This window comes from Notechis scutatus, chromosome 3, assembly GCF_049901735.1.
Source record: "Notechis scutatus isolate UNSWTSFEM ecotype Mainland chromosome 3, rNotScu1.2, whole genome shotgun sequence".
NCBI classification, from domain to species: Eukaryota; Metazoa; Chordata; class Lepidosauria; order Squamata; family Elapidae; genus Notechis; species Notechis scutatus.
The window spans coordinates 29,021,333-29,039,655 of record NC_142011.1 but is presented as its reverse complement, the minus strand read 5'-3'; the positions used below and the strand labels follow the sequence as shown (position 1 = coordinate 29,039,655).

The following is an 18,323-nucleotide window of genomic DNA, read 5'->3' as shown; positions in this document are numbered from 1 at the left end:
AAGGGAAAAATAAGGTGCAAAATCAATATAATGATAGTAAACAAAAGGGAAAAGGAATACGACAGAGAAGGGAAGCCAGTAAGGCAGAGGCTAGAAGAAGGGGGGGTAGAAAGGTTTGTTGGGAGAAGAAAGAAAGGGAAAAGGTGGAGAAAAGCTACAAAGTTTTGAAATTAAATGGGAAAAAAGGAATCTTTTTTAGGGATAAAGGATAAAGTATAATTTCTTCAAAGAGATTTTGCAAGGTACAGAAGATGATATTGTAGTATTGTATTAGAAATAGAAAACTTAAATGGTTTATGAGTTGATAAGAGATTAAAATGTTGAAATGTTTAATAATGATTGGTTTTAAAATTTAATAATATGAGGGGAGGTTTAGAATATTGAGTTTTAATTAAAGAGTTTAATAAGATTATGGTATTGATGTTATTATAAAATTTCTATTATAGTATTTGTTTTTAATATTTAGATCTATTGTTTAACTATGTATTTAATTATTCTGGATGTACTATTCAGATAGAATGTACCAAGCAAAATCGGATTGGGTATTGGGCGTTATTTTAAAGGTTAATTTGATTAATTTAGTGGGGAGATAGAAAGGCATCATACTCTGATTAGTGATTTCAGGAGAAATTTCTTTTTTTTTTTATAAGGAACGAGACAAAGGGACAATAAAGAATGGACAAAAGATACAAATATAATGACTCAAATTAAGATGATTAATTAAGATAGAATTAAGAAGAGTGAAATATGTGGAGAAGTTAATATAGAAGACTTAGAATGGTAAATAAAATAAGTAATGATATGTAAGATGAGCACGAATATAATTGAAGTCCATGAAGAGAGAGACACCTGGGTCCAAGTTACTTTCCAAAAAGATTTTTTTTATGTTTTGTGTGTGTGTGTATATGTTTTTTTTGGGGGGGGAGAATTAATAAAACCTTGTAGAAATATAGAATGAGAATAATGGTAACTAAGTCAGAAAGAAATAGATGAAATAATAATAATAAAATTGAATAAGAGTAAAGAGAAATAAAGAGAAATTGGATAAGAGGTTTTTGTATATTTATATGGAAATGGTTTAAAACAGAATTATAGTTTATCTGACTTGTTAAATTTATAATGGAAAAAGGTCTAAACATGTAATGGATAATGATGACTTGTGTGTTTTGAAAATTAATAAAACTTGTTTAAAAAAATAAATAAATAAATAAAGTTCCCAATCAGGTGGGAGTTAGGCCCTGGGTCTTCCTTGACCTGGTCTGATGCCTTAATTGCTACACCAGATTGCCTCTCTGGTACAAGAATGAGAGACAGTGATAGACTGGGGAGAAAAAGCAGATGAAATGGAATGTTACTCTTTTGCTCTGAATCTCCATCTCCATATTGCATCACAAAATTAAGGAATAATTTTGGAATAAAGGAATAAATATTTTTTAAGGAATAAAGGAAACAAAATTAGTTGTACGTGGCTCTTGTCAGTGGCTATCATAGTAAGCATCCCATATCAGCAAGAGAGGCATGTTGTATATATAATTTGCTTTACAGTTTCTAATCTGATTTGTGCACCTCATTCCTCTTATCCTAGAATGCTTAGGGAGAAAAATGTCCATTGGATCAAGCAAGTGAAACAGGGTAGAAACTTCAGTATTTGATCAAAGAATATTTAGTTTCAACCTGTTCTACAAAGTGTGCAATTGTTTGATATAGCAAAATTAGAAAAGAAATCCCAGAGGAATTATATAAATCAGGAAAGAACAGTGTTTCTCAACCTATGGTCCATGGACCCCAGGGGATAGGTGTAATGTCATCACAGAGTGTCTGCAAAAACTTGAAGAAATGTTGCAATTTGAATCTTAAATCTTAGTGGTCCATGGCCACACAAGTTATTTAAAGGGGGTGCTCGATGAAGAAAAGGTTGAGAGCCACTACTTAGATCATGTGAAGAATAGTCTGCATATGAAACTGATACAAAAAGCAAAAGAAGATGAGAATGACAATAGCAGCAAAATACAGAATAGAATTAATCACAGCTTACATTTTAGTGTAATAAAAATAACATTGATAGTAAGTAAAGTATAAATGATAACTCTGTAAAAAAGAGATAAATTGGAAAAACAAATTTTAATTGTACCAATAAACAATACCAAGTATACTTCGATTCTATTAAAATAGATAGTATATTTAACCATGAGGGAAATAAGTGAAAAGGCAAATGTACAATTTCAGCATGCAAATCAGTACTGGGGGACATAAGTGATATTTTTTCACATAAAGGTTAGCTAGAATTGGTTTGGTTTCCTGTTAATTAAAGGGAGCTGGAAAATGCCTGACGTTTCCATTTTTGCCTCTGGAGTCCTTTCCAGATTATTGTGCCCCTGAAAATTGTGAACCCTGTCACAATAGAATGGCCTGATCTTGCCAATTTTCTTCCTCTGTAACTGGCCACCTAGGTAGTTGATGTTCTCCTTTCTGTGTTTGTAGTAAGTGCTTTGTAGCTTGCAGGATGTTCTCAGCATAACTCAAAAGTGATTGGCTGCTGCTTCATGGAAACAGATCTGGTGGGTAGAGAAGAGCTGTGGGTGGGTAGGGGGAGAAAGTGCTGACCAATCCATTGGCTTCCACTGCTTCACAGGTGTGCATACGTTGCAGTGCTGCTGTAATTAGGTCTGGCTAGTGTGTACAAAAAGCAAAAAACGTAAGTGCAATGTCTTTATTCTGCTTCTGTTCTTTTTTTTTTCTACTCCAGGAAGGAAACTAGGTCATTTTGAAAAGTGAGCAGAGTGGATATCCACATGGAGTTTCTGAACTGTGTCATGTGCTAATTAATGAATTGTTGCACTGAAGTTGAGGGGAGGAAAAAAAACCAGCCAGTTGCTTTTCCCTCAAGGGTTTAGGTTCTTAATGGATCAGCATGTCCGTCTATTCCCAATTGCTGCTCAAAGCAACTGTTGCATTGATTTCTATGCAGTTACAAGCCTATCTCTGAACAATGCTGCTAGTGCTTCGTTTTGTGGTTAAAGAGATTTCTTCTTGATGGCAATTGCTGATTTGCTAAAAGTAAAAGCTGCATGTTTTGGTTGAGAGCCCACATCCTTTCTTGCTGATTCCTGGAAATATCTTCACCAATAAACACTTTGTCCTTCTTTTGTACCAATTGGTGACTTCCACTTAGGAAAGAGTGAAATCTTTTTGTCATAGAAATAACAAAATAACAGAGTTAGAAGGGACCTTTGAGGTCTTCTAATCCAATCCCTGCTCAGGCAGGAAACCTGCTCAGACCAGTGGTTATCCAATCTCTTTTTAAAAACTTCCAGTGTTGGAGCATTCACAGCTTCTGGAGGCAAGTGGTTTCAGTGATTAATTGTTCTAACTTTCAGGAAATTACTTCTTAATTCTAGGTTGCTTCTCTCCTTGATTAGTTTCCATCCATTGTTTATTTGGTGCTTTAGAAAATAGGCTGATTTCCCCCCCCCCCTTCTTTGTGGCAGCCTCTTAGATATTGGAAGATTATTATTATTAAAATATTAACTCAAAGCATTCATAATTTGATAGAATTGAAGTGTCAGACAAAATAATTGTTGGGTTCTGAGCATGATCACAAAGATCTAAAAAAATAATAATCCCAAAACAGTTTCTGTCCATGGACATGCTTATCTGTTGTTGCCAATCCAAAATGAAAAATGGTTTTAGAGTGTTTGTCTTTTGTATGGGAATGCTTGTGTTGTGTTGAAGAGTGAAATTTAAATGAATGCTGTAAATATTCTGATCATCATCAGTAAAATATTGTAATAAATACGGTAGGAATGTTCAAAATTGGTGAGAAAATAGTTATTAATAATACAACTGGATAAATATTAAAATATGGATATGGCTTGCTTAATTGATTTAATATGTGACTTGTTACCATGTGAGTGAAGGCTGTATTTGGGCCTGAAGGTTGGAAGAATGTTGTTAATGTTCCTCTACACAAAGATAGCAAGAATGCATACAAAAACTACAGGGGGATGACCTTGTTAGCTGGGTTTGAGAAACTGTTTGGCAAAATTCTGATTGAAAGAATATAAGATGTGAGATTGAGCCAAATTTGGAAAGTGACACAATGCCATGCGGTTGAATAAGGAACCAAATTATGTGCAGTAACAATTGAAGAGGTCAGGTGATTCACCAAGGATGAACCACCTTGGTACAGTTGTTAGAGTGCAGTACTGCAGGCTACTTCTGCTGACTGCTGGCTGCCTGCAATTTGGCAATTCAAATCTCACCAGGCTCAAGGTTGACTCAGCCTTCCATCCTTCCGAGGTGGGTAAAATGAGGACCCAGATTGTTATCAGAACTGCTCAGAGAGGGCTGTAAAGCACTGTGAAACGGTATATAAATCAAATGCTATTGCTATTTAACCATAGCTGAAACAAACCTGGCATAGTATCATGAGCAAAATAAGCCTATATTATTAGTCTACCTAGAAATAGTTGCTATCAAATAATCTAATGGCCTGAATATTATCATAAGGAGAATGCTGTGAAAATGGGGTTGTGGTTTGATCAAGTCAAACAATGATATCCTTTCCAACTCTGCAGTTTTTAACTCTATTCCTGTGGTGATAGCAGGACATTTCTATTTATGTTCTTTTACCTTTTCTATAAAACTGAAAAAAAACAAAATTCATCAAAAAGAAATAATTACTTTGTTGGTCTGCATATTATATCTGATTTCAGGATAGTCAAATAGAACCATTCCAGGCTTTGTTATATGTCCAGTCCAAATTGTACTATAATTTGTACAGGTTGATCCGTGTGTGTGTGTGTGTGTGTGTGTGTGTGTGTGTGTCTGTCTGTCTAGAGTGGGAAATTCTGCTTCTAGTTTTATTAATTGCAGACTGAACAAGATGTTTGCTTGTGAAAATGATCTTCTGTGTTCAGTTCTTTTAAAATGGCATTTAAAAGTGCTGAACTATATCAACTGATAGTAGTAAAATGAGCTTTGCATCCTTGCCTCTCTTTACTGCTACTTCTCTATCCATTCATAAAAAGAATGAAATTATGGGTAATTTAGGACATAGCAAAAAAATAAAAAGGTGTTTCTTCCCATAGTGGAATTTATTACTCCAGGACATATGATAATCACCATTTTAGAAGTCTCTAAAAGTTATGGAAGGGGAGGAGGTCAGATAAATTTAGGAAAAATAAGACTATCAATAACTATTATCTATTATAGGTGTATGTTAAATGCTCTGTCTTACATATTGGCAAAAAAATCAGAAAATAAAATACAAGCTGAATAGTCAAGACCTTGCTGATGATCCAAACTCTGTCAAGGACCTTGGAATACTCATCTCTAATCATCTAAGTGCTAGAGCCCACTGTAACTACATAGCCAAAAAGGCATTAAGTGTTATTAACCTAATCCTACATAGTTTTTTCTCTGGTAATATCACACTACTAACTAGAGCATACAAAACATTTGCTAGAGCAATACTTGAATACAGCTCATCAGTCTGGAACCCACATTACGTATCTGATATTAACACAGTTGAGAAAGTCCAGAGATATTTTACAAGAGTTCTCCACTCCTCTACTCGTTGCAGAATACCTTATGCCACCAGACTTGAAATTCTAGACCTAGAAAACCTAGAACTATGCCGCCTTCGGTCCGATCTAAGTATAGTATATAAAATCATACATTGCAGTGTCCTACCTATCAATGAATACTTCAGCTTCAACCATAACAATACAAGAGCACACAATAGATACAAAGACAAGGTTAATTGCACCAAACTTGATTGCAGGAAATACGACTTCAGCAACAGAGTAGTCAATGTCTGGAATACTCTACCTCAGGGGTCCCCAACCGCCGGTCCGCGGACCGGTACCGGGCCGCGGAACAAGCCTTACCGGGCCGCTGGTTGCTGGGTGCCGCCATCTTTTTTGGTAAAAAAGCAATTTTTTCAAAAGATGGCGGCGCTAGCTTGGTGAGCTTTTCCGGTAGAAAGCCATTTCTACCCGAAAAGCTCACGAAAGCGCTGCGCGCCTATTTGACAAAATCACTTCGTGACGCCACCGGAAGTGATTTTTCGTCAAAAAAGATGGCGGCGCCCAGCTGACGCCGGAACCGGGCCGCGGCGCCCAGCTGACACCGGAACCGGGCCGCGGCGTCGAAAAGGTTGGGGATCCCTGCTCTACGTGACTCTGTGGTTTCTTCCCCAAACCCCAAAAATTTTAACCTTAGACTGTCTACTATTGACCTCACCCATTTCCTAAGAGGCCTGTAGGGGGTGTGCATAAGCATACCAATCGTGCCTACTGTCCCTGTCCTAATGTTTCTTTTTATTTTTCTTATATGTATCCATTTCATGTATTCATAACTATGTTTATATTTATACCTGTTATCTTATAATCACTTGACAAACAAGCAAATAAATAAAATGTTATCCTTCCTGAAATGAGAGGCAATGTTGTACTTAAGGAATATAAGTTTTTTATCATCTTCAAGTCCAGCATGCTGGCTTCCTAAACAAATCTGTTTAGCCTCTATGAAAACCAAATACTGAACTGGAGGTCCATAGTCTGCTCTAATCAGGTTTGTGATCTCTCCCTCTCTCCCTCCCTCCCCCCTCTCTTTCTCCCTCCCTCCCTCTCTCTCCCTGCCCCTCCCTCTCCCCCTCTCTAACAGTTCACATGAAAATGTACTTTATAACTATCAGAAAGCAAAAAACAAAAAGAACTTCCTGCATGCTTTACATAAATCATCCCAGCAACACAATAGTTTGGGGAGAGATACAGTTCTTGCATATATGGTTTTCATCAACTCTCCTTGTCGGTTTTCTCCCCCAGGGTTGCTGAGTAGCAGTTGAATTCTTCAGAATTCCATCTCTGCTTTTGCTTTCAGGAATATCTATCCATCTATCCTAAGGCTTTCTTTCAGCCTTGTTTTCTTCCCTGACTCATTTTATCATGTAAGTCTCTCTATGGCAGCATTGTTCTCTTCTTTTCCAAAATTGTCCATTTGACATCTTTTCCAAAGGATGAGGCATTTTGGAAAGAGATGCTGCAGTAACTGAGTCCCCCCCCCCTGGGTACCATAGTAGTGTATGCTGACCAGAGTAACAGGATCCTGGCCAATCTAAGGACAAACCAAGGTGCTTTGCAGAGCTAGTACTCTAGTCCTTGATTTTATATGAAGAAATGCACTAACGCTCCTTTGTTATTTTGTCTGATGTAGGGAAAGAAGGAAGTACCATATTTTTTGCAGTATAAGACGCTTTAGACTATAAGACGCACCTAGCTTTGGGGGAGGAAAACAAGAAAAAAAAGTCTACCTCTGCTTCCCAGCAATTTGCCTCCTTGCAGCAAACAGCAAACAGCCTGTTCAGCTTCAGCACAGCCTGATTTAGCACAAGCAGCTGATTGGCGGTTGAATCGGCCTCCTGAAACACCACTTATCAGCTGTTTGAGACTACGGGGATTGCCACTGTCCATCGCCGCCACCTATCACCACCTCCGCGTGCCTCATTTTAGGCCTCTGTGGACCCTGTTTTCAGCCTCCGTGCATCCCTGTCTTGAATTAATTTACATAAGGTCATTCATTCAAACTGGAGAGCTGCATCAATGACCAACAGTTTCAGGAAATATTTTCTTTGTCACTTGGACTGCAGATTAGCTATTAATAGTTGTTTTTACAATGAAGACTCCTTGGGGAGTAAAAATAATTATATCAGAACTTTTATCCACAAGTTAAAACAGCTTAAAGTATTCCAGGAATAAATCAATTGCCTATATATTTTACAATATACATAGTAATAATGAATGTTTATAATCTTATCAGTGTCCCCATTCAGAACTACTGCATTTTTATACACTGCTCAAAAAAAAATAAAGGGAACACAAAAATAAGACATCCTAGATCTGAATGAATGAAATATTCTTATTAAATACTTTGTTCATTACATAGTTGAATGTGCTGACAACAAAATTACACAAAAATTATCAATGGAAATCAAATTTAGCAACCCACGGAGGTCTGGATTTGGAGTTACACTCAAAATTAAAGTGGAAAAAAACACTGTGGTGCTGATCCAACTTCGATGTTATGTCCTTAAAACAAGTCAAAATGAGCCTCAGTAGTGTATGTGGTCTCCACGTGCCTGTATGACCTCCCTACAATGCCTGGGCATGCTCCTGATGAAGTGGCGGATGGTCTCCTGAGGGATCTCCTCCCACACCTGGACTAAAGCATCCCCCAACTCCTGGACAGTCTGTGGTGCAATGTGGCGTTGGTGGATGGAGCAAGACATGATGTCCCAGATGTGCTCAATTGGATTCAGGTCTGGGGAACGGGTGGGCCAGTCTATAGCATCAATGCCTTCAACTTGCAGGAACTGTTGACACACTCCAGCCACATGAGGTCTAGCATTGTTGTGCATTAGGAGGAACCCAGGGCCAACCACACCAGCATATGGTCTCACAAGGGGTCTGAGGATCTCATCTTGGTATCTAATGGCAGTCAGGCTACCTCTGGTAAGCACATGGAGGGCTGTGTGGCCCCCTAAAGAAATGCCACCCCACACCATTACTGACCTACTGCCAAACCGGTCATGCTGGAGGATGTTGCAGGCAGCAGAACATTCTCCACAGCGTCTCCAGACCCTGTCGTGTCTGTCACATGTGCTCAGTGGGAACCTGCTTTCATCTGTGAAGAGCACAGGGCGCCAGTGGCGAATTTGCCAATCCTGGTGTTCTCTGGCAAATGCCAAACCTGCACGGTGTTGGGCTGTAAGCACAACCCCCACCTGTGGACATTGGGCCCTCATACCACCCTCATGGAGTCTGTTTCTGACTGTTTCAGCAGCCACATGCACATTTGTGGCCCGCTGGAGGTCATTTTTCAGGGCTCTGGCAGTGTTCCTCCTGTCCCTCCTTGCACAAAGGTGGAGGTAACGGTCCTGATGCTGGGTTGTTGCCCTCCTACGGCCTCCTCCACGTCTCCTGATTTACTGACCTGTCTCCTGGTAGTGCCTCCATGCTCTGGACACTACGCTGACAGACATAGCAAACCTTCTTGCCACAGCTTGCATTGATGTGCCATCCTGGATGAGCTGAACTACCTGAGCCACTTGTGTGGGTTGTAGACTCTGTCTCATGCTACCACTAGAGTGAAAGCACCACCAGCATTCAAAAGTGACCAAACCATCAGCCAGAAAGCATAGGAAGTGAGAAGTGGTCTGTGTTCACCACCTGCAGAACCACTCCTTTATTGGGGATGTCTTGCTAACTGCCTATGCTTTTGTCCATTCCATTTGCACAAGAGCATGTGAAATCGATTGTCAATCAGTGTTGCTACCTAAGTGGACAGTTTGATTTCACAGAAGTGTAATTGACTTGGAGTTACATTGTGTTGGTTAAATGTTCCCTTTATTTTTTTGAGCAGTATATTATTCTGCCTCTCACAGTGATGTTGATAAGCCTGTTTGCAGTGATCTCTGATCTAGATTTTAGTGACTAAAATAATATTCATGGGTTTTATGTTTACATTCATTATGGACTATGATTTTGGCATGATAGGCTATGAATATAATAAAGTAAACATTCAAAATTATTCTTAGCATAAGGTAACACAGCACATAAAGGTCTTTTAAAATTAAGCTTTCCTTAGCTTTTATCCAGCTAGAATTTAAAGACTGACCAGATGTCTGACTATATTGGACAACTTTTTTGGAAAAAGGTTCTTCTTGATTTTAATTTGTTTCATAAGAACTATAAATTCATTGCTTTCTATAATGTAGTAGTACAGGTAGTACTCAACTTACAACCCAATATTTCTATTGCTAAGCAAGACAGATGTTAAGTGAGTTTTGCCTCATTTTACTATTTTTCTTGACACAGTTAAGTGAACCAGTGCAATTGTTAAGTCAGTAACATGGTTGTTAAGTGAACCTGGCTTCCTCATTGACTTTGCTTGTCAGAAGGTCACAAAAAGTGACCGCATGACCTCGGGACACTGCAACCATCATAAATATATGCCAGTTGCCAAGTGTCCTCATTTTGATCACACGACCATGGAGATGCTGCCATGGTCATAACTGTGAAAAATGGTCATAAGTCACTTGTTTCAGTGCCATTGTAAAACTCTGAATGGGGACTAAATGGATGGTTGTAAATCAAGGACTATCTGTATACTGTTTGGCAAAATATTATTTTGAATCTTTTTCTCTTGTCCTGTTCTTTTTTAAATATATATATATATATATAGGACAAGATATATCGTCACTTTTGGCCCTCTTTCTCTTTTTTTTTCCAGGATTCCACCATGTGTTCCTCAAACTCTGAGAAATGCCGCTCATGATTCAGGATGTTCTCTTAATGCCAGATAGTTGTCCCATAGTCGCCTAGACAGGGCTACAGGTTCAGCAGCTGTGTGGCTGAACCCATCATCCAATTTGTGGAAGAAATGGACACCCATATGGACTTGCTGACAGAGCTCCACCTTCTGGATAAAGTACCTACCCTAGAGCGACTCCGAGCTTCTCAGAAACGCAGGACTCAGCAGCTGAAGAAATGGGCTCAGTATGAGAAGGAGATGCAGCACAAGAAACGGAAGCATGAGAAAAAGAGGAATGTTGTCTGCTCCAAGAAGGTGTCTTTTGAGGCCAGTATTGCACTGCTGGAAGCTTCGTTAAGGAACGATATTGAGGAAGGTAAGAAATCCTAAAAGTGAAAATCACATGCATTTTGTAAATCTGAAGGTTTGTCTGAAAACATTTTAAGCACCAAATGGTGTTCCACCAAGTAAGATATTGAAGTAAATTGTGGTTGTCTACACACAAGCCAGGTGAACGGCTAGCTGCATGAGAGGGAATCCTTTGATCTTCTATATTTAGAAATTGTGTTGCCCACATTTTATCTTTTCCTAATTATTACTTATGTACCTGGTCTAGACTGTTTTGTTTCTAGCCCAGATTACTTCCAGTAAGTTTGGAGCAGTCTGTTTCAAGGTTGGCACCATTTGATCTTGAACTGTTTTGTAGACTTTTCCCTAAAGACATACTTTAGTTAGGTCATATTAGATTAGCTAATGAAAGCAGCATATTTTTTCCTGTATAATCTTCTTTATATTTATCACACCTTAATAAAGGGCAAATTGTCTTCCTTCCTGATACTTTGCATAAGCATTTAATGTGGCTGTGTTCACACAGTGTAGGAGGTCAGTTAGTTAATATCTGAAAACCCGGCCATGGTAAATGATATTGTGTGAGCAACGATAGAATTGTTTAATTTGGCCTCCAAAAGTTTTTAGCTGTGATAGATATTTTTTGCCTAACATGCAAAATAGTTTGATGAAATTATTTTCTTATATTGATTTTGATATTAGTCCAAATGTAGAACAGAAATTAGTCTGGGTCCATTAGAAGCATTGTAAAGTGACTTAAAAGAAAATGCCATATACTAGTTTCTGAATTACATAATACACTGTCAAGGTGCATTATTCCAGACACTTCCTATTCCTGCTTCCAACGTTAGACATAAATCATTGAATTAGGATAATGTCAAGGATAATCTGAACTAGATAATAAAGATTGTGGGTTTGGAAGAAGATTTGGTATATGTCAGTGGTGTCATTGATGGAGGGACATGAGACTGGGAAGACCGAGGGAGAAAAAAGTGGAGGAGGAGCCCATAACATGGCAGAGGAGACTGCCATGTTATGGGATTGTGAAGAGTTGGACATGATTTAACAAATAAATAACAACAAAAATGGTATATGTCAGTGATATATAGTAGTAAATACAATGATATAGCAAATACAATAAGGAAGTAAAAATGTTGAGGTATATTTGGGATTTTATTCAGAATGATTTGTAAAATATCGAGTAACAAAAATATTAAGGGGGGGAAATATGTGTTGTTGTATTTTACCCAGAATACATTTAAGAATGCTACGATATATTTGAAGGATTTGAAAGAGATTAATTTATACCATTACATTATGAAATTATTGATGTCATCTGCTACAGTTTTGGAACTTGATATATAGGGTGCAGTGTAAAACAGTTGCCTCAAGGCCTAACTTGACATTCCTTTGAAGATTGGTCTTTCAGTTATATATCTTGCCTTGCTCTTCTTTAAAGCAAAGCTGGTGACATTTTTATTGCAATGCAGTGCATACGAAGAGGCTGTTTATCTCTTCTCTACCTAGCATGATCCATTCCTTGCTTAGCTAGATTTCATTGACCTGATGATATGTAAAGTAGATGAGAATTTGGCCTCTACTGCCACTTTTCTTCCAAGATAGGCACTTCCCATGGGCTCTAGTAGGGCTGACCTTGAATGTATATTCTTTAGTATATAAACTTCCATAAAAAGGTGATATACACAAGTCCTATTGCTATCTATACAATTTTAATTCTACTGGTTTTCTATATTTTTTCAGTATGTATCCAGAAAAGGCGCAACTGAATTTAGTTCCTCTCATTTAAGTGTGCATAGATAGGGCTTATAATAAGAGTTTAATTAGTGAATAAACTACCTCCCCCCAAAACAGAATTCTTAAATCAAAATCAAAGAAACCACATTTTGGCTTTGATACAATGTGTGGATCTTATTATAGGCTAGATAGTGAGGGGGCAAGAGGAACTAAAATTCCCTGTAGGTGGTCTTCCTCAATGTGTTGACTTCCAGATGTGTTTTACTACAATCCCAGAGTTCTTAGACAGGATGCTAGTTGGGAATTGTGGGACTCGGAATTCCCAGAATATATCTTGGTGGCCATGTTGGTGCAATTGAACCTCTGTCTGTGATATAGACAAAAAGGCAGAGACATCTTCGAAGCCTCGTGAATAAAATACGTGAATTTCTCATCCTACTAAATATGGCTAACTTCGACATTATATTTGTCTGTGAAACATGGCTCAATGCATCTCTCCCCGACTCCATTACCACAGTAAGAGACTATCATGTTTACCGATCAGATCGTGAAAATCGTCGAGGAGGTGGTGTTGCTATCTTCTATAAAAAATCCTTACATCTAAAAAATATCCAAGTTACCCAGGAGCTTGCTCTTCCTGAGACCATCATCTGTGAACTATCCTTAAATATCACAATTCGATTCTTACTATGTTACAGAGCACCTGATTATGACATCGAACATGTAAACAAGCTAAATACATTACTAACATGGGCTGCATCCTGCCCATACCCTTTTATCTTTCTTGGTGATTTCAATCTACCTCATATTGACTGGACCCTAAATGATTGTACAACTGAAATCATACACACAACCTTCTACAATACTATTACAAATCTGGGACTGGAACAACTAGTAACCAAAAACACTAGACTAAACAACTGCCTCGATCTCATCTTCTGCAATAGTTTGAATTTAATTTACGGATTACAAACTAAAGAACCCTTTTCCAGCAGTGACCACAATATGATTGACTTTTGTCTCAACATACGTCCACACAAAAATCACCACAATGATGTAATCCCCAATTGTAACTTCAAAAAAGGCAACTATGATCTTATAGACAACGATCTCTCATCCCTTGATTGGCAATCTCTATTCACTGGATGCAATACTGTTGAAGACCATTACAACATATTTTTACTTGAAGTCAAAAGAGTCATCAAACTATATGTACCAACAACAACTCCCAAAACAAAACAAAAAAGCAGATTACCCATAACAATAAGGAAACTTCAATCCAAAAAGAGATCACTCTGGCGGAAAAACAAATCTGGTCACGTTGCCAATTTCAAAAGCCGTTACAAAAATTTATGCCACCAGATAAAGACTGAATGCACCAATTATCACATTAAACAAGAGGAAAACCTTCTAAGCACCAATTCCACCCGTGCTTTTTACAATTTTGTAAACAACAAACTAAAAGACTCAAGGTCCATCCCTCCCTTGATAGGACCTGATGGTAAAGTCTGCAACGACGACACCATTAAAGCCAACATCTTTAACACATTCTTCGGCTCAGTATTTGTAAACAGCAATGGATCATGCCCAGTATTTCCTAGCCGTACCACAGATAACAACAATGATCTAATACATATCGATTTCACAGAAGACAATGTTGAAAAAGCACTACGCAATCTAAAACCATCTCTATCTATTGGACCGGATGGAATATGTGCCTACTTCTTAAAAAGCTATCCACTGCCATAGCCAAACCTCTAAGCATAATCTTTGAAAAATCTTTCAGGACCAGCTGCTTGCCTAACCTATGGTCACAAGCCACAGTCATCCCCATCTTCAAAAAGGGAGACCCAAGCCTAGTTGAAAATTACAGGCCAATCTCCTTATGCTGCGTCACCTGTAAAGTCATGGAATCAATTATTAACCAATCCATCATCCTCCACTTAGAGACAAATAACCTACTCTCCAATAAACAATTTGGTTTCAGAAAAAAACTATCCTGTAATCTGCAACTCTTACACTGCAAAAACATATGGACGACACAACTCGACCAGGGCAAAGCAATAGACGCAATCTACATAGACTTCTGTAAAGCCTTTGATTCAGTGGTACATGACAAACTACTCCTAAAAATAAAATCCTATGGTATCTCTGGACAACTGAATAACTGGATAGAAGCATTCCTGTCAAACAGACAACAAATGGTTAAAATTGGGAGCGTCCTATCAAATTCAGTACCTGTCAATAGTGGTGTCCCCCAAGGCAGTGTTCTAGGACCAACTCTCTTCATACTCTACATAAATGACCTCTGTGATCATATTAAGAGCAATTGCGTTCTCTTCGCTGATGATGTAAAGCTGTTCAATACCACAGACAATACTGCTACCCTACAAAAAGATCTTGACTATGTATCAGAATGGTCAAACAAATGGCAACTTCAAATCTCAACAAATAAATGCTCTGTCTTACATATTGGCAAAAAAATCAGAAAATAAAATACAAGCTGAATAGTCAAGATCTTGTTGATGACCCAAGCTCTGTAAAGGACCTTGGAATACTCACCTCTAATGATCTAAGTGCTAGAGCCCACTGCAACTACATAGCCAAAAAGGCATTAAGAGTTGTTAACCTAATTCTACGTAGCTTTTTCTCTGGTAATATCACACTACTAACCAGAGCATACAAAACATTTGCTAGACCAATACTCGAATACAGTTCATCAGTCTGGAACCCACATTACGTGTCTGATATTAGCACAATTGAGAAAGTCCAGAAATATTTCACAAGAAGAGTTCTCCACTTCTCTACTCGTTGTAGAATACCTTATGCCACCAGACTTGAAATTCTAGAACTAGAAAACCTTGAACTACGCCGTCTTCGGTCTGATTTAAGCATGGTATATAAAATCATACATTGCAATGTCCTACCTGTCAATGAATACTTCAGCTTCAACCATAACAACACAAGAGCACACAATAGATACAAACTCAGTGTTAACCGCACCAAACTTGATTGCAGGAAATACGACTTCAGCAATAGAGTGGTCAATGTCTGGAATACTCTACCCGACTCTGTAGTTTCTTCCCCAAACCCCAAAAACTTTAACCTTAGACTGTCTACTATTGACCTCACCCCTTTCCTAAGAGGTCTGTAGGGGGCGTGCATAAGCGCACCAACGTGCCTACCGTCCCTGTCCTATTGTTTCTCTTATTCTTCTTTTATTTTTCTTATATGTACCCATTTCATGTATTCACAACTATGTATACACTTATACTTATCTTGTAAACAATTGGCAAATCAAATAAATAAATAAATAAAAAATAAATCTTGGTCTTTTTCTCCATGCTATATGGATATCCCTGGAGGGAAAAAGGTTATTGTAAACTGCATCTAAAACTGCATAAATATGTAAGAATATTAACTTTGAAGTGTTTTGTACAAGATTTTTTTTCTCAAGGCAAAGAAGAAAAGATGCGTGATATTTGCTATTTATCTTCTCACTTCAATTTAACAAAGAAAGCAAGGGAAAAGAAAACCTACCAGAGTCTTATTTAACATATATTGTTGCTGCTTGTTTGTCTCATATTAGCTATAGGGTTAGCTTTCACATATTAGGCTCTGAAGGGAAAACAAAACAAAAAATAATTCCTACTTTAAAATCTGTCAGTCTATACCTAGGATTGATCGGTAGGCATGAGGAAAGGAAGAAAAATCCAGGGAATAATAAAGAATTTGAATGATCTTGTCAGGCAATATATCCACGGTGTAATTATTTTCATGGAGCTAACTCTGGAGAGCTGCCCCAAAAAGCTTTATATTTATAAATAACAATACAACTTGGATGAAATTAAAGTAAAGTAAAATCTGATTACTTTTGTCTTGCTTAGAGATATAAGTCTCAGCATGACTAACTAGATGGAAGCAAAAAAAAAAATATCTACAGTCCATTTGTATTTAATATAAATGCAGGACTATAAGCACCATGTAGTGTAAATACTCTAAATAAATAATAGGAGTGGCCACAGGGTGTTGTCCAAAAATCAAGATGGTACCATAAGCAGAATAAGCAAGGCTTGTCTGGAATGTTATTTGCTTTTTGATACTAGGCATTATAGATTCTTGTTATTAAGTTCAGTCCTCTGTCCTTTTATCTCCTTCCTGTTCATGCCTCTCCCCCCATGCTTAGCCAGTATTGCATATCCTTGCACATCTGGTTTTTCCTAAGTGCAGATCCTTGCATTTCTTGCCACTGGACAACATTTGGATAGGGCTGACTGTTTAAGTTTATTAAGGTCCTTTTGAATATTTAACAAACATGTTAGGATGTGAATCCTTTTGGAGAAGTAGATCACTGAGCTATGGTTTACACCAAACTAGGAGGCTGGCTTATACACTAGTGAACAAAAGTCACCATTCTAAATTAGTTTGAAAAGCTTGAACATTAGACTAATCAAACATAGTGGTATTCACCTATGACAAGTTCATAAAAAAATCCAATCCACAAATATGAATTCGTGTAGATCTGGTTTGGCAGAGTATATGTGGAAAGAAGCTAGGAGTACAAATGGAGCACCAGCAGAATATTAGCAAGTGATGAGATAAGAAGCTATAAGAGCCAATGCAGTCTTGGGTTACAATGATAATAAGAATTAATAAAGGAGAATATTTATAGCTCAAGGTTGAAATGAAGAGTCCCTGGTGCTCTCTGAACTTGGTTGTTCTCTTGCAGACTTTTCATTATCAAACTAGGTAACATCATCAAATAACAAATGTGTCCAAATTGCATCAGTGGATAATAGTTCCACTGTATCCTGTGCTTCTTTTGGAGGTGAAGTTCTAAGCATTATAATTTAAAAAAACATGGAATATTTTAAGGGAGTTTAGAGGAGAATTATCAGGATCATATGAGGTCTGGCAACCAAGATCTGTGTAGAAGCTGGACATGTTTAACTTGACAAGGCAAAACTTAACAGGAGATGTGTTAAGCGTATACAGATATCTGTGTATAATCTGTCACGTGCAAGAGTGGATGTAACTGCTCTTCACTGATGTCAAGAGCAGAACAAGTATGAATATGTTGAAATGAAAGAATATTCTGGCTGAATATTTGGGAGAATTTCCTGATAGTTGAACAGAATACCCAGAACAGTGATGGATTCTTCCTCAGTGAAAACTTTCAAATGGGGGGAGTAACGATGGTACATTTTACCAGTCAGAGAGGTTTTAGTGGATTCTTCTTCAGAGTAGAAAATTAAACATCTGTTGTATGGAGTCTCTTCCTTGCTATGATTTCATAGAATCCAAACCCAAACCGTGGCAGAAAAAGAATGCCATATTAAGATTTCTAATATTTGCATGAAACTTTGATGTGTAAGTCTTCACCAGACTGTCCCTGATTCTGTCACATATGTTGGACTTTAAATCACAACATTACTAACCAACATTTAAAAAAAACAGGATTCAAAACCCCTCACATCAGGGCACATATAGATTTGGGAAGATTTGTTTAAACAAGCCAATCAAAATACCACAAATTTGGATGGCTGAGGACTAGGTGGACAGAGAAGTTTATAACAGCAGAAGTATGTCACATACTGTGGAATTTTTTTTCTTCCCTTCCTGGTACAATTTTTGTGGGTGGACTATTTGTTTTTTTTTATTTATCTTGTTTCTTTACATGTGTTAATGGAACTTGAACTGCCACTTTCTGCTGGCTAACAATCCCATTGAAAATTAGCTGCAAATTGCATTATCAAATGTCAGTTATATAATTTGAAGTGACAAAGGATCCTGCAAAATGTTTTAGATGTGCATTTAGCTTTACAGTATGTCCATCTATACTGTAAGAGTAATGTTTATTTACTTCATTTATGTAGTCCACAAGGAGGGCAGTACACCAATGATAC

The 18,323-nt window shown here is 37.7% G+C and overlaps 1 protein-coding gene across 1 annotated transcript in view; it reads left to right on the top strand.

Moving 5' to 3' along the window:
- Positions 1 to 18,323, top strand: part of PPP1R16B (protein phosphatase 1 regulatory subunit 16B) — a 104,807-nt gene that overhangs the window by 31,526 nt on the left and 54,958 nt on the right. The window contains exon 3 of the mRNA XM_026665068.2: positions 10,294 to 10,690. Within this exon, the coding sequence (XP_026520853.1) occupies positions 10,444 to 10,690 (247 nt within the window). The 5' untranslated portion in view covers positions 10,294 to 10,443. The remainder of the gene's footprint in view (positions 1 to 10,293; positions 10,691 to 18,323) is intronic.